Genomic DNA, 27,152 nt, shown 5'->3' with positions numbered 1-27,152 from the left:
CAGGACTACAGATTAGCATCAATGTGGAGGTAAGGCATGATGACTGCAAATATTCTGCAGCAACATGGAAGATTTCAGAAAAAAATAATGTTATTAATAGGTTCTTTCTATACTTAAAACTGAAAGTTTGCTATACTATGTATTTGTATATAATATTTAATCAAAAAGAAAACTTAGTGCATGCTGCGAATAACAAAGAAAGAAAAACTTGAATACAGATTTAAATGCAAGAAAAATAGAAACACAAGGTTTATTCAAATTCTTCATTCCTGCAAACAAACAAACAAAAAGAAAAGAAAAGAAGCTTGAGACACTTCTACTGACAATGCTATAACCTGCTGGGTGGCCCAACTTTCATTAGTCGGTTTAATGTTGTTTAATTTGACTGTGCCAAGAAAATAAAACCACCAGATACATTTAGTTATGTTAATATTTGTGTGTTAAATATATATATATTGGAGTTTAATGTAGAACATTTAAAAGTATGAGATTAAACCGTTAATGTGCTGAACTCAGAGAAACGACATCCGGCTCCACCTGGATGAAGGACAGACAGCCGACATGCTTTAAGACTGTAATAAGTTTACAGTCTTAAAGTACAGATGAAGATTCTTCTTTGAATGGTTGGTGCAGGTTTGAGGATTCTGGCAGCACCAGCCGAGTATTTTAAAGAAAAGGTAAGAAAAAACTGACCCTTGATATAAAATATCAGCAGCATACGCTGCCTCAGACCTCCTCACATCTTCTCTCTGACTCTTAAGCAGGCCTGCTGCCGGGGAGCGCTGCAGTTATTCCAGCAGAGAGCTTGTGGAAGGACGGTGGTTTCACGCTGCTGTCAACTGAAATAGAGGTAACTGTGTGTGTGTGTATGGGGGGGGGGGTCCCCTCAGGCTGCAGGGATAAGGGGGGCACACACACTCCTGCTGCTGCCTCTCTGCTCAGGGAGTGGTCTTTCCTCTACTGGGGATTTGGCCAGCGCTGCACATAATGCTGCTCCATTCAGCCACTCCTCTCATAAGACATAAAAGTTAACAGGTGTTTAACGTCAGAAGCGTTTCATAGGAGAGTCATAGAAATAGCGGGCGACAGGCAGCAGGGAGGGGTGGTAGCTCAGAGTCTTGAAGGTTCATTTTTTTTGCAGCATTAAAATAGTTCTGCTGTTGAGTGGAGATTTAAACTGACTTCTGTCAGCTGAGGCTTCAACAAATACACTCCAGAGTGCTGGAATACTTCTGAGATATTTGTTTACTGACCCACACTTTGGGGTCAAGTTGAGCTGTTGTAATATGTTTGAACTTAAAATGCAGCTTTTCTCCAGATGGAGCATCACAGTTCTTTTTTATAGAGAAACTTTTTAACCACATATCCTCAGAGTACTTCATTTTTAAGCTCTTTATACATGTCCTCAACCAGAGTTTTCTTTTAAAAAATGACAATAACATGCTTCAAAATAATATAACAGTAACAAATACAAGGTAATCCTTCTCTGGACTCTACTTTTTTGGGATAAAACTCGCCTGACACTCTAGTTGTAGTTTGTATGTGGTAAGTCAGTGCAGTTTATTTATACATTATTTCTCAAGAACAGACATCACACAGTGCTTAAGAGTGAAACTGAGTGATTGCAGTAGACATCGAATATCAACTATTACACAAAAGCACACACGGATTAGGAGAATAACATGTCCAAACACGAGTCTTCAGCTGCTTTCTAAAAATGTCCACAGTGTCCATGTTTGTAAGCTCCAGCAGGAGGCAGTTCCAAAGTTTAGGAGGTACATGTTCTAAAAGCTCAGTCTCATTTAGTTTTGAGTCGGATGTTAGGTATAACCAGAAAACCCTGACCTCAGAGGACCTCACAGTCCTGCTGATGTTAGAGGCCTTCAGCAGATCTTTAATATAAGAAGGTTTTTGACAATGCAGCGCCCCAAAACACAATCACAAGAGCTTACACAGCAGCCAATATTTAAATTTCTGCAGATAGATCTTTCACATAACTTTTGGTAGTTGAGCGAAGTTAATATGATGAAAGATAAATCTTTGTGTTGCCTTTGTTTCCTCTGACTGTTAGGTGCTCTGGTGTTTCTATAGGCTCCACATTTGTTTAAACTGTGAAGTAGCTTTGTTGTCAACATGCCAATAAAACTAGCTGCTTTAATTGTACATTAACTGTACTACTGACTTTGCTGCTCTATATTGCAGAGCATTGTTTTCAAACTATATAAGACATGCACTTGAATTTTCTGAGTTTGGAAAAACTGTCTGGCTGCTGTAAATATGCACAGTTCACAAAACATATATTAATCTGCCAATGAAAGTAGTCCCCATTAAACACATTGTTTTCTTTGCTTTGATTGATATTTAATCCAAACAATAAAGCTCAGCGGTTTCAGGGAACCCTTTTGCTTTAGAAAGAAAAGTAATATGTACTATCCTACTATTTGTAACTCGTATTTTTTGTATGACTTAAGTTTTATTGGTTTTTAAATTTTCAACAGCACATATCCACAACATAGAGGACCAAATAGTGCCAAGCCGAAGAGTTAAAATTTTTTTAAAAACGATAATATGTGAGTTTGACGGGCATGAAAAAGAATAAAAAACAAACAGACAAATAGACAAAACAACAAACAGAGAAGAAAAATACCGTATAGACAATAAAAAAAATAAATGCTCAAATAGTGAGAATAACAAAATACCAGTATTAACAAGACATTTTGGGCGAGTTAACAAGATGTCCACCGTACCACTGTCAGATGTCCTCTACCCACACTTCACATATAGATATTTAATCAACGTCCATCCAACAGTGTCCACACTCCTTCCTTTCACCGCACCATCGCCACACCTCCTGCCTTCAGTTCAGAGTCCCAACAACCACACCGCAAGGAACATGTCTCTATATGTTTACAAATACAAACAACTTGTTGTACAATGTATACATTATATAATCTGGCATTCAACAAAAACAGTGAGCTAGTGCCCAGAAGGTTCCCCTGTGGTGAGTGAAACCGCAGAAACTTTCCCCATTTATCATTATATTTTTCTACCTTGTAACTCGTGTTTAAAGACAAATGATATCAGTCAAAGGTGTTTAGACAGAGTGTCAAAGACGGAGTAGGAAAACAAAAGTAAGGCATAAAGATATGATTAAAAAAAGGAAAAAAAAAGGTATTTTAACAAAGTACAACCACAGCCCTTTCCGTAAGGCTTCAACAAAACAAATCACAAGTCATTTTTATCAACGATATAACACTAAATAATAAAAACAGTCCCAAGTTGCAGTCCTGTCTGTTTTGTTATCACCTGTCAGAGACATCAGTCCATCATCTGCAAACATCCAAATCACAGTTTGTCTTCTTGCAGAAGTTGCAGCTGCAGGCAATGACACCCACTTTACCATCTGAAGGGAAAAGAGCAGTGACATCCCAAGAATTTCTAAATGGTCCTTGAAGTTTTCATAACTACATCATCTTGTATTTTTTAAAGTGGTATTTAACAGCACGGGACATGAAACCACTGAAAGGGTCTCTGCTGCTCTTTGAAGGACGTCTTCATTTAGGCCTGAGCTCTGCAGACCTGAGCAGCCTTTCATGATGTGCTTGAGCAGCTTGCATTATCTGTTGCGTGCCAGCGAGGGCGGATGGAAGCTCATTTGTCAGCCAGAAATAAACTATAAATCACGTCTGTGCTATCTACACACATTAATTGGAGTGTAACAGCAGGGCGATCCCCCCACTTCTCCTCCTGTGTGTGCTGTGCAGCCATCACTGAGATGTTTTGAATAGCTTCCCCCTTTTTGTCTCTTGGTTCCATTTACTGTATTAAGTGTTCAGTCCCAGAGGATCCTCCATTTAGTGCCCCATCGCATGCAAGGATAATTTTTCTTTTAGAAGAGGGTTCAGTTGTAACTGAGGCGACTAAAAGCGTACTTAAAGCTGGCAGTAACCCCTCCCTTTCTCCCCTTTTCTTCCACTTTCCAGTGTTGAGGTTGATTAAGGGTGCTATCATGGTGGATGTGATATTCAGTGAGAAATCTAGAGGGCATTTTGGGAGCATTTTCTGTAAATCAGTCTTGGCAGTGCCCTCTCATGTGTTGCTCCATCTGAACATAATTTGGCAGCTATCCTCACATGAGAGAGGGGGGGTGTACAGGGGGGTGTATGGCATGCTGCGAGCCTCCTTCATACCAGCACGCAAGAAAAAAATTCAAAACCTGTCATAAACACACCCAGGAGAGGAGGGGAAACAGAGACGTTACCATGGCATCAGGCAAGATTTCAGTTTGAAACACCAGATTTCACTTATGAGGACAGACAGGGGGAAAATTAGGGTTGGGGGGCTTGTGGGTGGAGGTAAATGTAGTACTGTAATATGCCATTAAAGTTTATGTCTTTACTGGAAAGGTGGTGGTGTTAAACTGAAGGAGAGCAGACAAAGAGTCTGGGGGTGATTATGGAATTGTGTCACTGTACATATAGAAAAAAAGAAGATGAATATACCTTTTCCCGGCAGAGCTATTAGGAAGTGAAGGTCTCATCTTTCCCTTTTTTCAGGACAGCGGTTTCTCGTTGTCACCAGCAGAGGGAGCCCTCCTGTTCACAGATAGAAAACCAGGTTCTGCTGAATATCAGGTAAAAACTCTGAACTGTATGTGTGTGGTTCTTTTACACTGTTTGGTAAAACATACAAAAATGGTTTACGGTCATGGCAAAAAAAATTCTGTCTGCTTTTCTGTTTTTTTTCAGTTTTCTTAATTTCTAATCTTTGACTTTTTAATGCAAAGAAAAACCAAAAACCAAAAAATAGTGTATCTGATGTTTGAAGCTTCTGGAGTCAGGAGGATGTTCTTTCTTTCACTTTCTAACATTTATCAAAATTCAGTAACTTTATTAGATTAGTTTACAAAATAATCCATTTTTTTAAAAGTCATTAATTTTGACCCTTTTGGTTGTATATCTTTCCATACATCAAATATTATATATATGCTTTATGGTTGATATTTTCCAAAATGTGATAAGACACTGACTGACATTACCATAATGACAGGACCAGCAATGAGAATAGAGCTGTAACAAAATGATCATTTTATATTTTAAAGCTACTGTGAGGAACATTTAACTAGTTATGAAACACACTGAAATGTAAAGTGATGCCTCTTTGCATCCTACAAATTTGAACAAGACCATCTGCAACAAGATTGATAATTCTCATATTATCCTTTTTAACGCGGGTAACCACTGGTAGAGGATAGGTGTCAAACAAAAGGCTTTTTTTTCACATTTTACATCACAAAGATTAACAAAGAATTACATTTTCAACTATTAAAAGAATGCAGGGTAAGGTTTATCTCCAGAAAAAAGGTATTTGCACATGTACAGAACAAGATCAACAAAGAGATAAAAGGTATCTCTCACTGGCACCAAACTCCCGATATGTGGTGTCCAACATTAAAAATAACTCAATAGAAATAGTCACTTTCTCGCTGATGGTCTTGTCTGCTCATTAATTAATATTAATAGACATCAATATTAGATTCTGTCTGTTTCAGAACCAACCAAAAACTCCTCACAGGAGCTTTAACTTTTATTTCATGGGGTAGTTAATAACCTGAAATTAACTCAATAATCTCTCTCTTGCAGCTCTGAAATATAACCCGGTAATATTCCCCATTGGTGTTATTGATAATTAAAGTACATTTAGCTACTATTTTTAAATAACTTGTTGAATGTAGGACTTCTATTAGACTACTTTATTCATGTTTTATAGTTTTGCTGCTTTTATTTTAGTTTACATTTTACTTTCAATTGGCTTCCTATTGTGTTCAGAATAAATACATCTCTTACATGTTTATCCTCTAAATGGACTAAACCTACTGTTAACTTAAATATGCAGCTGAAACTTAACCTTGGACATGCAATGTATGCTGTTCTGCTCATCATTGTAACAGAAAAATGTGCATGCTCATTTTGATATTCCTCAGTAGTTTATTTCCTTTTAGGTATAAATACATTTTAAAAAGTAGGATAATGTGTTGCTCAGATGATGAACTTCATTGTCCTCTGAGTGTGAGCCACAACAAAGCAGCTGTGTGTAAATGTCCCTGCAGTTTTCTGAATGAAAGCCACGCTGCCTGTTTACATTTCCTGCCACTTGCAGCTACTTACTGCTTATTACTCCTCCTCACAGTGTGGTTACCAAAACACGGAGTAACCCGGGGAGTTCTGCTCCACATCACATTGATAGGCTCACACTGACTCACTTTGTTGTAGGATTGGCACACTGTTTTATTTATTTTTCATTTTTCCCAGGCTCTGTATGGGGGTCAGTAGTAGGCTGTTTTTTAAGGACAAAAGACAACAGTGTGGTATGAGAGAAAAAAGCATGAAGGACAAAGAGAGAAAAACTTGTATAATACAGCATGTGATGTAGCACTTGTGTATTGGCTCTGGGTGGAGTGAGTATTTTGTGAGGGAACAAGAGGCCGGGTGTGTGAAAATATCCAGACGTGTCAGTGGTTTTGTGTTTTCCCCTTTTTCAGTTGTGTTTTCATTGCTTGCGGTGATTCTGGCTTTAATACCACAAGATCACATCCAGCCCGGAGACAATGCTACATAATTTCATTCTGTTTGTTTCCACTGAGCTCGATCACACAGTTAAGCCAAGAAACAGGGATTTACATAACTCTTCATGATAAGTTTTTGGAGCTGAAACTGAACTAATGAACACACATCTGACTCTAACATGCAACTTTCTCCTCAAATATAAAAGTTTCATCAAGCTCCTTGTGTATCTATTGTTATGTGCAGAGTTTGAGAGAGGTTCAGTGTGGTGTCTGCCCTGACCCCAGATGTGAAAAAGTCAGGGTGAGGAGGTATTTGCAGTGACCACTAGATGGTATAATGTATGCATGTTACAAGTCTGCACAGGAGCAGCAGCACTAAGGTGCGATAAATGTAAAGAGGACTCTTCTTATTGATGAAGACGGGATCAACCAGTTTTTATTGGGATCCAAAAGGCGCGTGATTTTTGGGCGTTTACATAACAAATCGTTTGACATGGAAGGAAGAAAGTGATTTACATTACTATTTTTTGTCAATGTTTTATTTCAATAATTAATTCTGCTCATAATTTAATTCTGCTGCGCGCGCTCAGCCTGTGAACTTCAGACCCCTCACGTGCAGAAAAAAAGTACGGGTAGCCTACTAATGCATACTAAAAGTCCTAAACAAAGAAAAGCAAGAACTCTTGTTAATTTCTCCTGCAGCTGATCTGATGCAAGTGCCAAAATTTATACTTTGTAACGAAAATGCTCGAGCTGACTTCACTGTCGATTTTATTTTATGGTTTTATTATGATGTGACGTTTTATGATAACAAAAGAAGCGAGCAGGTAGCTTTATTATTATTATTATTATTATTATTATTATTATTATTATTATTATTATACATTATAATCATTTTTATTTATGTATTATTATCATCATATTTGAATTTATTATTTTGATAAAAAGTATTTTTTGAAATTATATTTATTGTATGTCTATGACACTTAGGCCTATATGACATCATTTTACTAGACTGCAACTGCAACCGCTTCAAAACTACAATTAAAATTCAATCAGGTCAAATGTGTTGATTGTGTTATATATGATAAACATGATAAACAGGCAAGCCGTTACACATTAGTAATATTATGTAGCCTACTTTATTTTTACCCAATAACGTTAAGGGTCCGAAGATTTCAGAGTAATGTTAAAATTGACGGATAAACTACAGGGATAGGGTGGCAATTAAACGGAATAAAAACGCATTTAATTTGCAGGAAATTATCTAAGGATGCCTCAAGACTTCTGCGCTCGCTTTCATATAAATAATGAGCAAAGCAAAGTACTATCCTTGAGGTTAAATCATAGCTGTCCAACCTCAACATTATGAAATATCTCCTCGCGCGTAAAAGTGAGTAAAATCTTATAGAATTTGCCATTTGCCCTCATAATCACCCGAACTTTTCACCCGAGTTTCTTTTTTGTTTTTTTGCTTCTGTACTGTGGACGGAACGCGTAAAGGACGGCAGAGGTCACGGTCTGGCTCTGCACATTTGTCTTCTCAAGCTCTGAGGGAGAGCTCCACACTTAATGTTTAATACAAAATGCTAGAACTGACAGGAGCCCATGTGTGAGATTACTCTGTTGAGATTTACCCGAGGAGAAACATGAGGTACAAGTAAGGAAAAAATGAATTACCTCAACGTTACAAAAGATGCATGTCTGAAACTTAATTCTCATAGAATATCTAATTTTTAATGACTCCAATATTTAGCCAATAACACGAGATAATTACAGTTTGAATGTCTGTGACGTTTATCAGGATTTTTAGAATCATACGCCAATATTTACAAGACGTTTCACAAGCTGACTGCTGCTAAAAATATATCACACATCATCCCCTCATTTATTGACACAATTTTTTACTGTAAATGGTCAAGTGTGGGAGAAGGCACTTGGTAGAATTTAACTCACCCAGCTTCGTTTACTGACAAATTTGGGGCCTACCTGTTCATGACGGCTCATGATGCAGAATATTTGAGAAAATTTAGCACTTTGATGACCTCAAAATGCAAAATGAATAATAACAAAGTGACACATGTTGTTCGGTGCCATTAATGTAGCCAAACTGCGAAAATCCGTTACATTACGCAGCAGACCCAACAGACATTTTTATGTAATTAAGATGACAGATCCCACAATTTTTTTTGTCCATGGTGCTGCATTCGAGTCTCGAAAGGAAAACTGGACACATGGCTTTCCCCATTTTCTGTAAGTAACAAATTAAATATTCTTCTTTGTTGGGGTGTCAGACTTTTACATACGGGTCTTTGTATTTCAGTGCTGCACCAATTTGGAAAATTTCTTCGACGAAATTAAGTCCACCATCGCGAGATTAACCCAATTAATTGATCAAAATGAAAGAACAATTTCGCCATCAGAAGCCATGCACACAACACAGTCCGCTCCACTGATATTATATTAAGTGTCAGTTGAGATATTTTTTGGGTTGCAACTTACATGTAAGTTCAGTTTCCTGTAAAAACTTACACCAAACTTTTCTTGAACTTTTTGCTAACCAGTTGAAAGCAGCATGACGTCGTGTACAGCAGCCAATCGTGAAACGGCTTTCCTCCCCACAGGGCCAATAGGAGGCGACGAGGAGTGCCTGTCAGTCACAGGTGAGGGTGGATGGTTAAAAAAAATTGGGTGAAAAGGGCCGGAGTGCGGAGACAGCCTGTGCTGATGGCAGAGCTATGCGGAGGAGAAGCATCGTACTCGCGGATGTAGCAGAAACTTTCCACGGCTTCTCCCGCGGGGATGTGAGCAGGAACCACCACTGGAGGGAAACAAGCAGCGCTCAACGGAGGTAGAGGCTTAAAATGTGGATGAACTGACATTTACTTCACGTATCGGACCGGTTATTTGCTCAACTTGAAGAACAGAGCGCAAACTTGTCTCCTGTGAAAATGGCCGTCCGTGGAAACTCGTTGATGCCTTTCTCAATCCAAGCCATCCTGAACAGAAAGGAGGACAGCAGACACTTACCAGATTTGGACATGTGCTTCTCCAAGACGGCGTGCTGGAAAATATTTGGGGAGATGAACGGAGGGTCTCGGAGGGCTGATGGGGAGGCTTGTGAGCCCACGGACCAGAAAAGTTACGACTCGGATTCGGGACTCAGCGATGACAACGACAGCAAGACTCCGGCCGCGTGCAAGTCAGAGAAGGACGGGGATCCTGCTTCGGATGTGCTGGAGGAAAGTTTGCAGGAGGAGACGGATCATGAGTCTGCAGCTGCGGAGAACGCGAAGAGTGATAGTGAACCCAATAACGCCACGGGTGAGTAGGACAGAAGGACTGTCATGCACATTGCTACTCTCTTTTCTGAACTAAACCACCGAGACTCATTTCAACGTCTGCCTTTAAAACAGCCAAACTATAGAGCCTAGTTCCCTTTTATTACTCTGGTTTAATATTTTTGGAATAATTCTATAGAATCATAACGAAAGCTGCGAGTGTGTTATTGTAAGATAACAGGCCTGTTAGTAAACTTCCTTGCTTCCTGCTTACTTTTACGCACGGGTTGTTCTGCTTTTACGCACGATTGTTCATGAATACATCGGCATCATGACCCTAATTTTTATGGATTTGTTGGTACCAACATGACTTAAGGTTACACTTTTTTATACATTAGCAAGAATTGTATTCATGATTCCTTTATAAACTACCATTGACACGTTATTATTTGAAGCATATTTTAAGGAAATTAACTTCAAATCTTTCCAAAACAGAAAAAACCTTGCACACCACCTCTGTTTAGGCCTTGATGATAACTCTTCTCAATAATTTTCCACTGCAACTTTGAAATTAAAGTGTCTAGATATGTATTTATTATAACTTGCTACATTAGAAAAATTCAACAGGGTTTTGTACAACTGTGCACTTATATTTCTATTCCCTTTTCCTTCCTTTGGATGTTTTCCACAAATATGCACGAAGCTCACCCACTACCACGTGATTCCAGCTGTGCTAAAATAACAAACAAGTACAGGAATTTACTTGCATGTTGCATCTGCGTGTCTCCCTCTGCCAGACTCCAGCACCCTAGATGAGAAGAGTATGGACCAGCCCAAGCAGCGGAAAAAGCGCTCCAGGGCCGCTTTCTCTCACGCGCAGGTCTTCGAACTGGAGCGCCGATTCAACCACCAGCGGTACCTGTCTGGGCCGGAGCGCGCGGACCTTGCGGCCTCCCTGAAGCTCACAGAGACTCAGGTGAAGATCTGGTTCCAGAACCGCAGGTACAAGACGAAACGCCGCCAGATGGCCGCCGATCTCATGGCTTCGACTCCGGCTGCAAAAAAGGTGGCAGTGAAAGTTTTGGTGCGGGACGACCAGAGACAGTACGGCCCAGGAGAGATCCTGCGGCCCCCGCTGCTCTCCCTGCAACCGTCCTACTATTACCCATATGCATACTGCCTCCCGGCATGGACACTCTCTGCTTGTGCGGGGAACCAGTGAGAGCTCGGTGACTGTATTTATTCTTTTTTGGTTTATCATTTTGCTCCCAGGAAATCAAACTAACTCGATATTTTTCTGACAAGAGGAGGAGCGCCTCTGATTGAAGTGCCTCATCGTGACGTCCAGGCAAGACCAGGGGTTCCTCAACTGATTTTATACATCCCAAAATACTCTAAAAGGACTCTTAATAAGAGTCTTTCCAGAGGAACCCTGTTTAAGAAGACATTTCAATTGGTTTAGGCATTAAAACCTAAGTTTAGGTCAGCGGGGAGCCTGGACTTTCTTATAAAATGTCAGTATGTGAACCTCCGAGGAGGGACTCAGAAATAACAAAGTATTCCTCTCTTTGCTCGGGAGACTTCTGAAAGCACCCAGGCCCCTTCTTTTGGAACCGGCGGCCTCAACAGACTGAACATGTCACCTTATGTTGGTTTCTATTTTACATGCGCCTTCCTACCTCTGCAGTGATTGGAAATAGGCATATTCCATTGACTTACATATAACTGTTTCTGTTGCAGGTTGTGTTTTTATTTTTTTTCTTGTTGTGTTTGTAAAGGTAAGATATTTTGGCACTTTTGAGCATATACGTTATATTATTTCAATGTTTAAATGCATTAAGGTGTGTGTGGACATGTACAGTGTCATACCGAGGAGTGGTGGTTTGTTGGTGTGATCATTTGACACGAAGCAAAAACAGACCAATCGAAATGTACATGTGTTTTGTTAAATGACTGTTTTAGACATTAAAACATATCAGGCATAATTTATTTGGATGCTATTTCATTTAATATTTTAGAATTTGTGTATTCTTGGTACAATTTTCTGAATCGGCAATCTGACTTCAAATAATTATATCAGGGTTTAACAGCTAATTTACTGAAGGATTGTGCTTAGGTTTTATTTTTATCATACGACTGACTGACTGATAACTACACTCGAAAAACGACATGACGACTTATTTTCTACAGTTAGCCTATACCACTGCTAAACTCTTACAAGCGTTGTTTTCTAGTGCAAAATAATACAAATACGAAGTTTTGCGCATTCCTTTTTGCAAAAAAAAACTTAACAAAAACCGCACTTTAATTTCATTAAATAAAGTAAATTCACCATTAAATCTTTACTTGCCTTTTTGTTATTGGCACAATGCTTTGGGACATTTTTACCCAAGTATAATAAAAAGAAACAGCCTTAGTGGAAAATACCACAACATATAGAAACGAGTCTCCCTCAATTTCAGCTTCATCGTACGTATTTTGCTTGAGCGTAATAGTTTTAATTTTTCCCCGACACAAGTTCAGTCTTAATTGTTTAAGCTTCACACTCACACCTTCCAAAATGCTGGGCCACCATTGCTGTCTTCCCAAACACACCTGTCAAACAATGATGAATAGCTCTGTGAGTCTTGGACAGGGCAAACTGACAGCTACCTTTAAGGCTGTATGTCAACACAAGGAGAGGAGGATTCCGGGGTTAAGGAGGTCCATGTCACTGCGCAAGAAGGGTGGAAAATAGGTGTACAGTTTGGGTTTGTTGAAGATCGAAAACTATGGGTTATTTTCAACAGAAAGCTGCAGGCCTTTTATTGTTTTCGCTTTATGCTGGACATGAAGTATTAACGGGAGGACGTCTAGGTGATATTCTGTCTCCTCTAACAACCTGAATGTTAAGTCGGGGTCAGCAGGGAGCTGCCGTTCATCAGCCTTTAGCCCTATAAAACATCTACCACCTTAAAGTCACTTACAGCCTGTGGGACAGCAGCTGCGTATATCATAAGTGAAAAGCTCTATCAGGCACTGACAACTGAGACTGACAGATGAAGGAAAAAATGATGACTATTAAGCACAGGTGTCCCTTTTCTAGCCGATGCCTGGAGAGTGCACTTTGTTATTTGTGGGCACACCAACGCATCCCCTGTATTTTTTCAGTGCCTGCAAACACTGCGCTTTTACGCACAGCTTTTACGCAAACGTCTTAACAGACATGCAACAAATATCCAGGAATAATCAGTGTTTTGTCTCATCATAGTCACATCTTTTTTAACCCTTTGTGGGAAAAACTATAAGGCGCCTATATGTCCTAAAATCTGATCTCCCCGATGCAGGTATAGACGCCATCAGAAGCCATCACCGGCGGCACTAATGCTCCTCATTGGCTGCCCGGAGGCTGTGAGAGGACAGAGAGGGATACTGAGGAGTGGACCGTCCCACATAACTTCCTTTCATACCTGCATGTGGAGTTATCTGATATAGAGGGACATATTGCGGCTGTTTTTCCTTTCAAACTGCGATCATTGAAATGCAAACACCCCCTCCCTCAGGTTTGACTTAACCGCATCTCACTGAAATGTTTGACTTTCTGATATAGCCCAACATTAGCGCGTGAAAAATACACGTATGGTTTCATCATTTAATATCTGATTGGATATTTTTTTCAAACTTAAACCACGATGACCGCAGGGTAGGTATTCTTTTTGATTTAGATTGGATTGTTTTGGGTCTATTTCATAATTTACGCACGAAAATGAACTTTACGCACAGGTTACCTTTTTGACTGTTTTTTTGTTTTGTTTTGCTTTTGGAGAAAAAAGTAACTACTTTTTAAAAATGTATATTATATTAACCTGTGCAACTTTTCAGTAACAGAAACAAAGCGGACGGTGTCAGTATTTAGATACAGAAAATATACATATGGAAGTAGCTCCGGTGACATTCCCATCAGAAGCGTTTTCTTTCCATTTTTTTGCACCTTCCTCCTTCATCTCAATTAAATTTACATGTAAATCTCACGCTGGTCCATCAGTTCACCCGCTCCCTCAACACCTTTTCTCTGATAGGCTATATTTTCTATTTGCAGAGCGTCACCACTTGATATTGTTGACAGAAATTGTGCATGCAATAGACATTTATTTTAGGAGCCGAACTATGCTTCGGTTGAGCTGACGGTTATACAGTGGTGCCTTCGAAAGATGAATGGTAATGAGCCCTTGCGCCCTTTTAAAAAAAAGACGGATGGAGTTATTTATGTCTTTTTGTGGCGGAGCTACCGCAGAGAGAGAAACTAAGTTTTTAGGAAGTTTAACGGAGCAGCAAAATGCCCTGAAGCGTACTTTAAATTTCACTTCAGGAAACATGTTACCACCAAATAACGCTGTTTAAAACGTGTATTTATACAAGCGTTAAATCGGAGTCTAATTTTATTAAACTGGCCTTTGTAGGACTGTCTCGTGTATTATATTACTTGTATTTACTATTATAATTTGTCTTGAGATAATCTCGTAATATCAAGATACATACCAATATTAATGCTGAGGGATAGAAATAAATGAATGCCCCAACAAAATAATTTTAGATTTCCTGCATCAAATTTGTTGTGGCTTCCCCTGAGTCTCCTGAATCAAGAAAGTCACCCTTCTGCAGTGTCAAAACATTCAACCTTGAGGCCTAACAACTTTTAAGCACAGCTTGTCTTTGTGTAATAAATCCAACAAAGAGCAGTTTTTTCTGGGTTATAAAAATATAAATAGATAGATCTGTGTAGAGGTTGCATGGATCTGTAAGTGCATTCTGCCCTGCAACTTAAATATTGCACATGCAGAATAATCCTCTTCTAGGTGTTTTAACTATAGCGGATATTCAGTACATCAGTATTCTAAGACCTATGTAAGTTAATGTCTTCTATGGTAGCACTATAAGTTTGAAATTAATTTAAATGGCATTGTCCTACAAACTGATCATTTCACCTGACTGCAACTATCAGCTCAAAGATCACAAATGATGACTTTTTGTGTTTTCACAGTTGCATTTTTGTTGTGTGTACCTTATTCATCCTTGTAGTCATCCTAATTCTTTCTTGTGAGTTTATTCATCTGTGTTCAATCAGTTTGGCCTTTAAGCTCTAAAGTTCCTTGTCTTAGAATGAATCAAATATTTTCTCCTTTAGGTGATGATGTACCAAAAAAAAAAAACAGTAAAATGAAAAATAAGTAATTAAAGAATATTACCTGCCTATCCATCCTTTAAAAACATGTAAGTTTCATTTTGCTCTTGAGCTTTCTGTCTGTTGGGAAGCTGTCAATCACACCATGAGCATTTTGTCTTAGTATAACTTCACTGACAGTCGCTGCACCCTGCTTCAAAGTGGCCCAGGTGCATATCCATCCTCGTCCCTCATGACATCCCTCTCCTGCAGTGAAGAGAAAGAGTGAAAGACGAGGACCAGGAATTAAGCCTCTGAGAAACTAAAACACAGGTTTTACGGAAGTATCACAAAACATATAACAGACACATTACCAAAGGTTATCGCATGGAAGAATTGTCTGAAGTAACATTTTGCATTAATTTCTCTGGATAAAACTTGATGACATTGTGTTTATTAACTTTTTAACATCACACTCCAGCTCAAACAGTTAGGAAAAAACAGTTAGAGTCTTTGAAAAGGTATTAGCCCAGCCGTATTTGTTGTTAAAAAACATGTTTTAATCTTCCTCTGAGGCTCATAAAACTATGTATATATGTCGTTTATTTAACTTGCAATTCATAAAAAATAGCTTATTTATTCTACATTGATTTCTGCATGAAACATTTTGTCACAGCCCCAACTTTACATCTAAACAAAGATGTGCAAAGATGAAAACATTTAAATGTTTCATGCTGAAATGTTTGACCTTGAATCATGTTTCTGTAACTCTGTTTCCTCGATGATGTTGCATTTCTATTGAGCATTGAATCCTGGACAGATTAATTAAGAATAATCTACAAAAACACTGGAGGAAAGTGTCACAAAATAACTGCTCCAAAAGGATTTACTGTGCCACTTAATCCACGTCTGCAATATTAATGACGGTAATAATAATCATTCTTCATTCGGTAAACACATTAAAGTGTCATAGAGCAGTCACATCACACAGCTGGTAAATACATTTCTCCAAAGACTGTTAAGCTTTGATTGAGCTGTGGAAAAAAACAGAAAACACACTGCCAGAACAGAATAGCACTTTAGTTTAAAAAAATTAATTAACCCTGCAAAGTGTCTGACTGTTTTAGGGCAAAAATATTTATAGACTTTAAGTGTTTGTTGGCCCTGCTCATATACTTTTTAATAGTAGAGGCCTGTGCTTTCAATCAGTCACAGTCATCATGATCAGAAATCCCAAATTTTGACATAGTTTGCATGTGTTGAGGATGAAAGACAGCCCATCAGTGGACAACTTTGAGACTGTTAAAACAGCTGAATGTTTTAGTGCATTATAAATCTTTGTTATTAGAGATATCTAGGTAAACATTTGGTTATTCAGGCCATAAACTGTTAGATGGCATCTTTTTTATATTTATATCCACTTATTTATCTCTGAAGATCTTCGAGAAAGTCAATTTGTTACACTTCTGAGGTAAAGAGAAGATAAACATTCAAGATTATTCACCAAATATAAAAGGGCCAAGGCTAGACCTACACATAGGGATTTGAATTTAGAGGCTGGGTGAAAGGGTGTGCATGAGGAGAAGAGAAGAAAGGTAAACAGGGGCAGAGAAAAGACTAATGATCAATCATCTAAAAAAATATGCTACCTTCCAAGTGGACATAGTTAGAGGATGTATGTGTCACACCCTTCAAAAAGATGTGTCATGTACACAAGCAAAAGAAGCAAAGCGGCGATTTTACACAAAATAAATGTTGACCCTATTGCCTGTACAGTCATTGACTCATGCATGAATATTATGGTAGCAGGTGGAGCCTATAATTGCTTGATATTCTGTTTTAAATGCTTGTTTAGAATTCATAATTCAAACTACTATATTTTTTAAGGGTAAATTTGAAAATTAAACGAACTATGGCATTTAATAAAATGTAGGGCAGTCAAATGTAAAATGTTTTACAGTCTAAAGCAGGGGTGTCAAACGTGCGGCCAGTGGGCCAAAACCGGCCCGCCAGAGGTTCCAATCCGGCCCGTGGGATAACTTTGAAAAGTAAAAAAATTACAGAGAAGACGTTCACTGCAATTTTTCAATAAAATTAGCTAATCTTTCAAAATAGTCCTCTGAGGGTCGCATACAATCATAGTGCTTACGAAGCGCACCAGAACCAGAACGGCGCTCCGAGAATTTTCTTTTTCCCAAAGTGAGAAAATAGATTTCTTGCTGTTTGCATAATCTGGTTGAAATTCATGAAGACTTTTTACAGCACTTCATGATCCAATTAGCATTAAAGTTTACGTATATGTAAATTTGTCACATTTGAATGGTGGATCCACGATCTTCGAAAGGGGCCACATATTGTGTACGTGCTTACCTACATGTGCGTATGTCATAGGTGCGCTCTGTCACTACTAACACTACACCCCTGCATACAACACTGTCAAGCAAGCAATCTGCTCATGCTAGGATGAGGAGTAAATAATAGTCAACTTTACCTTCTTCATTATTATAATCTCTGTTCTTTTGCAGTAAACATTACACACTGTGTGTCGAGTGAATGGGTAACCTGTGTGTTTGGTTTCTTCGCCTAAGGTTTCAGAGCTTAAAGAGTAAAATATTCTGCCCCACTATGAGACTCATCATGGCCAAAAATACAACAGCTTTGTTTGTAGATAGTTCATTAAATGTGAACATTTAAAGAATGTACTGGTACTTTTTTGCACTAAAACAAAGAAAATTTAGAGTTGTCGTTATTTATATGTTATTATGTTATGATTTTACTGATCCGGCCCACTTCAGATCAACTACGGCTGTATGTGGCCCCTGAACTGAAATGAGTTTGACGCCCCTGGTCTAAAGCAAGGGTTCCCAAAGTGCAGGTCAGGACCCCTTGGGGAGGTCGCGAGATGTCTTCCATTTTTAATTTTTTATCTAAATTTGCTGATTTTACCCATTGTTGTAAAAATATAGACAAAAATAGTGGTTACATTTGAAATAAAACCCTGCAAATAAGTACATTTCACTAGTTTTCTGCCTTTCTTTGTTGCCAGATGACTCCTAAAGTTAGGGTTAGCTAACAGTTAATTAAAAAAAGGATCAGTAGCAGCAGGTTAACTCACAGCAGCACAAGAAACACAGCCACATGTGCATGTAGGTAAACTAATTTTAAAGTATGAAGTAAATTAAGTATGAAGCAACATTTAACCACTTCGAGGGACAGTGGGGGTCAAAAGTCTTTGGCACTTATATTTTAGTGGTCACATGTCATTGGCACTAATATTTGGGGGGGTCACAAGTCTATGGTACTTATATTTGGGGGGTCACAAGTCTTTGGCACTTATATTTGGGGGGTCACAAGTCTTTGGCACTTGTATTTTGGGGGTCATGAGTTTTTGGCACCTATATTTTGGGGGTCTCATGTCTTTGGCACTTATAATTTGGGGTCATGAGTCTTTCGCACTTATTTTGGGGGTCACAAGTCTTTGGCACTTATTTTGGGGTTCACAAGTCTTTGGCACTTCTATTTTAGGGGGTCTCAAGTCTATGGTACTTATATTTTGAGGGTCGCGAGTCTTTGACACCTATATTTTGGGGGTCGCAAGTCTTTGGCACTTATATTTTGGGGGTCACAAGTCTTTGGCACTTGTATTTTGGGGGTCACAAGTCTTTGGCACTTGTATTTTGGGGGTTGCGAGTCTTTGACACCTATATTTTGGGGGTCTCGAGTCTTTGGCACTTATATTTTGGGGGTCGCGAGTCTTTGGCACTTATATTTTGGGGGTCACAAGTCTTTGGCACTTATATTTTGGGTTTCCCAGGCCGAAAAGTTTGGGAACCCCTGGTCTAATACTAAATTTGAATTAATGAGAAACGTAAGTAGGTGTAATATTTGAGTCAGTGATCAGGGTAAACAGTTAATAAGGGATTATTTACCTTGTTTAGGTCATTTTAGGCCGCTGGATTAAGCATTTTGATATTCACACTCTGGCCCTTGTTGCTGTGGCAACAAGAACGCGTCACACGGGACGCAACCACTGCGGCGGTGATCTGGTTTCCGGTTTTGATATTGTCCCCGTGCTGGTAAAGGGGCCTCGGGGCAAAAATTGACATATTTAAACTCTGAGTTGTCAAGTCGAGTCCTTCAGCCCGTTTCTCGGTCTCTGTTCCCTCCGTTTAAACTGAACTCTGTGTGTGTGTGGGAGAGTGGAGCATGCCGAGCCGAGCCGAGCACAGCAACAGTGTTAGTAGAGTCAAAATGGCGTCTCTTTGCCCACTCCACTGTCGTCTAATCCATCTGTGATTTGCCTGAACTCCAGCTACCTGTGCTTCTTTTCTCGTGTTTCGTTGATTTCCCTCACACTGGTGCTTTATCGGAGCACACTACAGCGTCATGTCGGACTCGGAGGAGGACAGCCAGGACAGGCAGCTGAAGATAGTAGTTATTGGAGACGGTGCGTGTGGGAAGGTGAGACCATCACAGACACACTCACAGCCTGTTACACACTCTATGTTGGTGAGGATATTTGACACTGAGGTCTAACATGTACACACTGTTGGCTGCACGTCGTGTTAAATCAGAATCCTGCAATTTTACGTTTCTCCTCCGGACGCTGCGCCGTCTCCCCAGTCACCATGGAGACCGACGCTATTACAGCTAGCTAAACCGGCTAACAGCTAACAGCATCAATGCTAACAGAGCACATAATGGGATATAAGAAGCGCCACAGTGCTCATGTAGGATTAACTGAAGACAAACACTGATAGCGTCTATATACGGAGTTATAACTCACAGATGTTGTGTCGTTCAATCATTAAAAAATCTGCGACGCCTCGTTATTAATTACGTGTCCATTATCCATTAGTATTTTATATTTAACTTACAAGGTAAGTACATCTACAGGACAATTCTTAGTCTATGGCATGATTTGAAAGCATTGGTTTCTAGATACTTTTAAGATTAAGATTAACAGAATGATTTATAGTTTACCGATACAGATTCAAGTAGTTGTTTTATTTTTCCAGAGCATGTTATTATATGACATTGAACAAAATTAGGCACACTGGTCCTGGTTTCAGAAAAGCAATAACATAAAAATACAGCAATACTCAGGGTTCCCACGCGTCCTGGAAAACCTGGAAGACAGTTGACCAGTTTTCCAGTCCTGGAAAACACCTGGAAAATGGGAGATAAAGTAATATGTCCTGGAAAATCACAGATTGTCCTGGAAAATTATTCCAACATGACTACGTTTGACCTGGCACGGTTAAGAAAACACATCCTCATTCAACATTTGTGGCCATTTTTGTCATTCAGTTCTATTTAAGTCAATCAATGCACTGATCCTCTGATTATAATTATTATTATTATTATTATTATTATTATTATTATTATTATTATTTATTTATTTCAGTAAGGCAGCTTCCAGATTCTTTTGCAGGCTCTTTTGTTTTTTACTTAGCTAATTATATATTATTTGAGAAAAGAGAAAGCTGAGATGTTGCCCATCATTGTTACCTGGTTGCTCAATAAAGTGAAGTGCTATACATCTGCGGTTGCATTATTCTATAATCAATTTAGCATAATTTTTAAGCATGTAAGTGATGATTTCACAGATAGCTGTAGACTGCACGTCATTCAATGTAGACTTCCACTGAGAGGAACTTATTAGACTATTTAGGAACTAAATTAGGAACTAAATTTAGACTGTCATACCAGCTTGATCATCATCATGAATACTGCAATAAAACTTTAATAAGAATAGCAATAGCAATTTTATTTATAAAGCACATTTCAATACACGTAAGTTCAATGTGCTTTACATGGAGAATTAAAAAACATAAAGACATTTTTCCAAATAGAATAAATAAAAACAGAAAAACAATACATACACCCAACATACATCAGTCACAGCAATCAAACAAACAGCAGTTGCTGCTGCACATGCATGCAGTCACATCAGTCATTATATTATTCATACGCTTGTGAAAATAAATATGTTTTCACTCTTTTTTTTAAAAGCGGAGACAGTTGTGATGGACCTGAGGTCAGCAGGCAGTTTGTTCCAAAAAGATGGACCACAGTAACTAAAGGCCCCTTTACCGGACCTAGATTTCACCCTGGATACATTTAAAAGACCTCCACCTGCTGACCTAAGGATCAAGTCAGGGATGTACTGGGGAGCTGAACCGTTGACTGCTTTATGGACTAATAATAGGATTTTGAAATGGATTCTGTATTGAACGGGGAGACTCGAAAGGTTTTAACTTAAGACTGAATAGACACTGTGGATAAACCTATATGAAAGCATATATTATCTTTATTAGCCCAACGATTGCAGGATGCCGCATACATGTATAAATAATACAAATATAGAATCATATTCTTGAATAAAAATACAGCTTTAAGAACCATAACGCTAACCACTGTAATGGTGTGCAAGTTATGTAGAAAGTCTGTTTTTGTTTACGTTAAAAAAAACTAACTGCACTGGCAACCATAACAAAACTTTGTGATAATATACAAGCGGCAGCCTCCGGTCTTAAAATATGAAGCCCATTCAGAAGTGTCATAAACTGCAATTCATCTAGAATCCCCTTGAGGCTGGCTGCAGAAACACTGGAAACCGCATAGACACCAAACCTTTTGAATGAATTTGATTTGTTGTTGTACTGGGTAATTGATCAATCTTAGTCTCTGAGTTTCCCTACAGTATCTGCCTTTTCAGTGATTCCACAGCTACAATGTTTTTTCTCAGTTGTGGTGGATCAGAGTTGATAATATTTCAGCTGCAGTTGAAAGTCACACCTTACTTAATTCCACTCATCAGTGTGAGATGATGCAAACAGTGGATGGCAGAGTTGCCCGCTCTAAAATTGTACTTCTGTATTTTGTATTTCTGGAAAAAGATAAACACAACAAAAATCAGTTTCAAAGCTGTGTTGAAAATCAAGTGGCACACTTTATAAAGCTGTAACATACACGATCAGATGGAGATGTGTAGGTTTACTGCTGATTTCAAGATAATGTAGCACTATGGATCTAAGTCTGTCTTGAATCTGTTGTTGTAGATGTGTTAAGTGCCTGGACCCTAATCCAGGTTGCTTGTCTTTGTATACAGTTATATACTATATGCCTCTACTGCTGTGTTTTGAAGTAACTAAGCTCATAAGCTTAATTAGTGATACATTTGTGTGTTTACTTATTGTTACCTGCCAGTCAAGTTTTAGTATCACATCAAATAAACCATTTTACTTGTTTAAATACTTCTGTGAAGCCTTTGTAAACTTCGGACAAAGGTTTAATTAAACTTTTAACATTTTTAAACTTCTGTGACCACATGAAGCAGATAATAATGCTTGCATACAATGATATATTGCATTCAAACTCCTACATTTAAATTAAATGCTTCTTTTGAACTGTTCTGAACGGGTAGTTTCTCTAAGGTAGTCTAAGTTCTGAGTTTTGATCCATGCTGCACACTTTGGGTCTGTAGCTCCTGCTGAGTGATCTACTGCACTGTACAGTTTAACCTTGAGTGTGAGAGTTGCTCAACCTGGCTCTTTGAGCTGGTGCTTGTTTTTCATCAGGGACCTTCTTTTCTCCTGGTCATGGACCCCTGTATGCATTAGGCTCCAGGCTGAGGTCCCATTGGAGAGAAAATAATGTCTGGGTTGTCCATTTGGGAAACATTTCTGTTCCTTTTTTCACTTGATAGACTAAAACAGCTACAGAAACAAAGCGTGGGTTAAGATTTTATCTGAACTGTGAACAAATATTATTCTATTCAGTGTTCTCTTTCTTTGCCAAATCCATTTAGTGTTTAGTACAGCTGATAACTTGTTCCCTTTTAAGACAACTGAACTGAATCAATCAGAGTGTTTGTTTAAGTCATTTCAAAGATATACAGATCCACCAGAGATTATTTTTCCTTCGTCAAACAGTGCTACCATTTGCAACAAAGCAAGGAGGTTGGCATGACAAATCAGTACGTTTCTTCTTCATTGCGTCTTAAATTCCCAAATGTGTGAATGTGACTGCAAAGCGGGGGACATCAAGTGCCTCTCAGCTACACATCCTTTTCCCCCAACTAATCCATCCTTCCTCGAGGAGAAAGAGAATGAATGTAGCATTAATGGAGACCCAATGAGGAGAAATGAATGTTCTCATTCTGGAGAGTCGACATTTTCTTTTTGGGGAGGGGGAATTAGAGAACACACACAACTCAGTTCCCAGCAGATACGCTACATTAATAACCCTCCCCACGCTGCTGCCAGGTGTCAGCTCGTCACTGTCTGAATGACTTACCTGCTTGTCTGTTTTGGGCAGAAAACAGCAGCCCGGCCCCCCATTTTGAGCAGGCACCACTGACTGACATCTTGAATGCCGTTTCCCCCCTTATTAATGTCAATTTGCTCAGCAAATTGCAATCGGATCAGTTTTTCTTGGACAGCGTTTTGGTTGGTATTTTTGCTTGTGGTTGGTTGTCCATTCAGAAATATAGGGAGATGTGGGAAGGCTTGTCCACCTGAGCACGATGTTTTTAAATATGGACTCTCACATTCTGCCAGGCTCTTAAGGTGCTGGGACTGACTCACACTATTTCTCAGAGTTATAAAACACTCAGTTTTTCTGAATATTTGCTGTTCTCTTCCCCTCAGGCTGAAAAGGAGCCCCAGATGCATTAGGTCCTGTACTTTTTTAGACACTATTGCATCCAGCAGTGGTATTTACAGTTAAACTCCTTATCAGAATGACAACATTTATATCTGTCTTTGCTGCTAAAGTCCAATAAAGAAAGAGTTTTAAAACGACTGCACTGCATCTCTCATACGAGTTGCATCACATGGATATAGTCAGCGTGTCATTTTTTTCCCTCTCTCTCTACGTTTCTTGTTTCAGTAGAACTTCCCCCATTTCCCGGCAGTGGTATCATTGGTGACCCGGTGCTGTTCTCTGTTGGAGTGTCAGGATTACGCCAGCTTTTACATTCGCTGGTTAGTTCCAATTGTACGTTGGAAAAAAGGTCTACGTTTAGGGAGGAAAGCCAAGCTACTGGAATGCCAAGACAAATGGCCGACTGGGCCAGCGCTCGCATGTGGAATACATTTTTGCTGTCGGAGCTTGTTATTCCTGTGTTGTCAGTGATTGTTTGGGCTACTTAAATGGCCGATTTTCTCCTTGTTGCGTCAGTCACCTCTAGTAATTTTGCAGTCACTCCTGAGACTGTGACACACTCAGCGGGCTGAAATTAGAAAAGGCTGTAGGTGAGTGAACTATTACAAGAGTTAGATGGATACAACTTTATTCTGCTCCTCATAGGAAATCACGAAAGCCATTTGCAGAAGTCAGGGTTACACACAGAATAAAAAAAGTATATAAGAATCCAAGCTGAGTGGAGCAGGGTTGGGTTGACAATGAAAGTTGCATTATTATGAAAAAATCAGAAAGGTTAAAGATTGTGTAAATATCTTTACTTTCTGGCTGCCCTGAAATAATTTAAAGATAATTTGTGGAAAGCCAAACCCTCTGGTCATGAATGGAGCTGGATAAGTGGTGAGACTTAAGTGAAAGCTTAGTTGACTGAAAAAAAGAATTGAGTTTAAATCCTCTTACCCTCAGAGATCGTAGAGTACAACATTCAAATGCATTTGTTGCCACATGAACACTCAGGGAATCCCGCAGCTTCACTTCTCTGCTGTGTTTATGTAAGCAAACTGCTCTAAAGATAGCTAATAGACATTCAGCACTTCGTTTTTCCCTCCTATCCTCATCCATCAAAATGAATCAAACTTGGCATGTCAAGTCTGCTCAGTGAATTCCCATGGATTTCAGGAGAGCCCCTAACATGTGATTTTTTCTTCCCCCCCTCCTGAAACACGACAGTGACAGTGATGGAGGTTTTATAATTTGTGGCAATTATTGGGTCTGCAGTCTGGAGACATGACACACACTGCGACACCTGTTTTTGTAATTTGCGTTGATTTCTGCTGTCAGAGCCGTGGCGGAGCGCTGAGACAGCAGAGGAGGAGGCAGACAATTACATCAGCGCAGCGTCCAGTCAATCATGACAGTTTGAAGGAGCCTGAAATGGATTTGTAATGATGAAATTAACGTCTTACAGCATAAACTTTACTCAAGACTTTACGCTGAATTCTGTTGAGTAAAAGACTCACAATGAAGAACTCTAAAATGATGAATTGTACCTTTAAATTATTAGAAATGTTCTAAAAAATACAAGGCTTGTATAAAGCTTTGTTTGGCCTCTCTTCCAGGGAGTGTTTTTTTACCCCTGCTTTTTCTGAATGATATTTAATATGAAGGGTTTTTTGTGTGAGTTTTGCAGTTTTTCCCTGAATTAGCTGTTATTCAACTTAGTTTTTTTTATATGCACGTAGGTATTTGGTTATTGTATATTAGTGAAATAATACACACTGAATCAAAGTTTCTTCCTGAAAGCAATCTCTTTTTAAAAAACCACAAACCTGCTTTGAATTACATATTTTTGACCTATTAGTTGCTGCAACTGTTCTGGCTCTCATTCTGCACATCTCTCCCTTTGTGTCTCTGTTTCAGACATCACTCGCCACTAGGTTTGCACAGGAGGCCTTTGGGAAGCAGTACAAACAAACCATCGGGCTGGATTTCTTCCTGAAGAGAATAAGCCTTCCAGGTGAGACACCTTCATAATCTTTTGGGAGCGCTCGCTTGTTTGGAGACGCAGCACTGATACGCGTGGTGCACAAGAAAGAAGTGGCTGACTGTAGTCTTGTTAATTCAATAACACACTGTGGTAGACTGGTTTAACTGAATATTTCAGATGTGTTTATATGTTTAAAGATATTTATAAAATTGTATTTTAAATTGATAGTGTAACAAAAAGGTCTATTGTTCCATCTTTGTACTCTCATATTTTTACTTCTCAGATTTCTGGATCCGCTCATATTTTCTTCTTCTACCCTCTGCAGGCTAAGTTTGTTCTCCAGGTTAGCTCCGGAGCTGAATGTTTCTTTTTTTGGTCGCTCCTTATTGTGGAGTGTCTGCCACTTCTCAGGCTTATTCACTCTGAAAGCTCTTCTCTCCTGAGCAAACAGCACACTTTTTTTTGGACTCCACAAGGCCAATGGACTGCTTAAATGTCCTAACGGGCGAGCCCTGCTCATAATTCTGTGGGCACAGTACAGAGTAAATACATTAACATTTTATATCCATATCACTGATCCCAAGGATCAACTGATCTTTGTCCTGCACCACATAAAGCATCCATGCTCTTATTTGTTTATGCTGAACCTAGAGAAATAAAGCACACTCTGTCCAACCTTAGATCTGTAAAATACATGTTTATTGACTAAAGCTATATTTAGAAGAAAGCAATCCATTTTTACTTCCTACATGTGAAATGGGGATTTTCAGCATTTTAAATTGCATTTCAAAAACTCTGCCAAGGCCTAAGCTCCAGAAATCTGCAAAGTGCTTCCATTCTTTCATTACTAATAAAATAACATTAAGCAAGGGCAAATTAAGTGCTAAAAGTAAAAGTTATGCCGGTTTGTGAGTTGGCCGAGGGATAGTGTTTTGATTTTGTGTCAGTTTCAGCTTATGAGACTTAGGAGAACTAAACCCCCAAAAATGTTGTGGTGGATGAAAAGAGCCAACCAAAAGCACAGGCTGCTCTTAGCTCCTTGATGCAAACTTGAACAAATGCTTTCAATCGTTTGACCTCTCTTTCCAGTAAGCTTCTCCCCTGAAACCATCCCTGATCTTTTCCCTGTTGAATGTAGCCTTTGTCTAAATGCAGTGTACATGTATCTGTATCACTAGGCAGCAACAACACAGGGTCCAACACTGGAGTTGTTAAATGGCCCATTTTCTGGGGAATTGGGTGTTGATGAGCTGATGAAGAGGAAGGTGGCTCGGCTAGGTGGGTGGTCCTAAACTAGGACCCCCACCCTTCCTTGTATTGGAGAGGTTGTGGCTCGGCGGGTCTCAGTGGGGCTGTTAGGGTCTTTTGCAGCAGGGGGGTGAGTAGCCTATAGCCAATGTTGGCCCCCTCTCACCATGAAGGCCCAGCTTGTCAAAGTTAATGTACATTTTCCAACGCAGGGAGAGGTGAGGCGAGGCCGACTGGCACACAACAGCCTCCTCTGTGTGTGTGCGTTTTATAACAATACCT

At 39.2% G+C, this 27,152-nt stretch overlaps 2 protein-coding genes and 1 long non-coding RNA gene across 5 annotated transcripts in view; 2 read left to right on the top strand and 1 right to left on the bottom strand.

Moving 5' to 3' along the window:
• Window positions 1-1,532: 1,532 nt before the first annotated feature.
• Window positions 1,533-19,590, bottom strand: LOC117817949. 2 transcript variants are annotated; one of them, XR_004632269.1, is made up of 6 exons: window positions 18,916-19,590; window positions 15,072-15,253; window positions 10,610-10,901; window positions 4,503-4,595; window positions 3,307-3,403; window positions 1,533-2,899 (listed from the first exon to the last, which is right to left on the bottom strand). It is a non-coding gene; the product is annotated as an uncharacterized LOC117817949 (long non-coding RNA). The 2 variants fall into 2 exon arrangements; XR_004632268.1 differs by having other exon boundaries at window positions 1,533-3,403.
• nkx3-2 (NK3 homeobox 2) lies at window positions 9,207-11,831 on the top strand. Its single transcript, XM_034690758.1, has 2 exons — window positions 9,207-9,889; window positions 10,644-11,831. Exons 1-2 carry the CDS (start codon window positions 9,517-9,519, stop codon window positions 11,066-11,068), a joined length of 798 nt encoding a protein of 265 aa, XP_034546649.1. The 5' UTR covers window positions 9,207-9,516; the 3' UTR covers window positions 11,069-11,831.
• rab28 (RAB28, member RAS oncogene family) overlaps window positions 18,985-27,152 on the top strand; it is a 34,638-nt gene continuing 26,470 nt past the window's right edge. Inside the window, exons 1-2 of one of the 2 annotated variants that reach the window (XM_034690759.1) lie at window positions 18,985-19,447; window positions 25,556-25,652. In XM_034690759.1, coding sequence (XP_034546650.1) covers window positions 19,373-19,447; window positions 25,556-25,652 — 172 coding nt within the window. In that variant the 5' untranslated portion in view covers window positions 18,985-19,372. The remainder of the gene's footprint in view (window positions 19,448-25,555; window positions 25,653-27,152) is intronic. The other variant, XM_034690760.1, reaches the window with a different exon arrangement.

This window comes from Notolabrus celidotus, chromosome 8, assembly GCF_009762535.1.
Source record: "Notolabrus celidotus isolate fNotCel1 chromosome 8, fNotCel1.pri, whole genome shotgun sequence".
NCBI lineage: Eukaryota > Metazoa > Chordata > Actinopteri > Labriformes > Labridae > Notolabrus > Notolabrus celidotus.
The sequence above is the reverse complement of the archived record's forward strand: the minus strand, read 5'-3'. Positions and strand labels throughout refer to the sequence as shown.

Coding starts and splice junctions, on each gene's coding strand:
- nkx3-2 (XM_034690758.1), top strand. CDS start 9,517: ATGGCCGTCCGTGGAAACTCGTTGATGCCTTTCTCAATCCAAGCCATC. Junction 9,890..10,643: donor TGAACCCAATAACGCCACGG/GTGAGTAGGACA, acceptor TCCCTCTGCCAG/ACTCCAGCACCCTAGATGAG.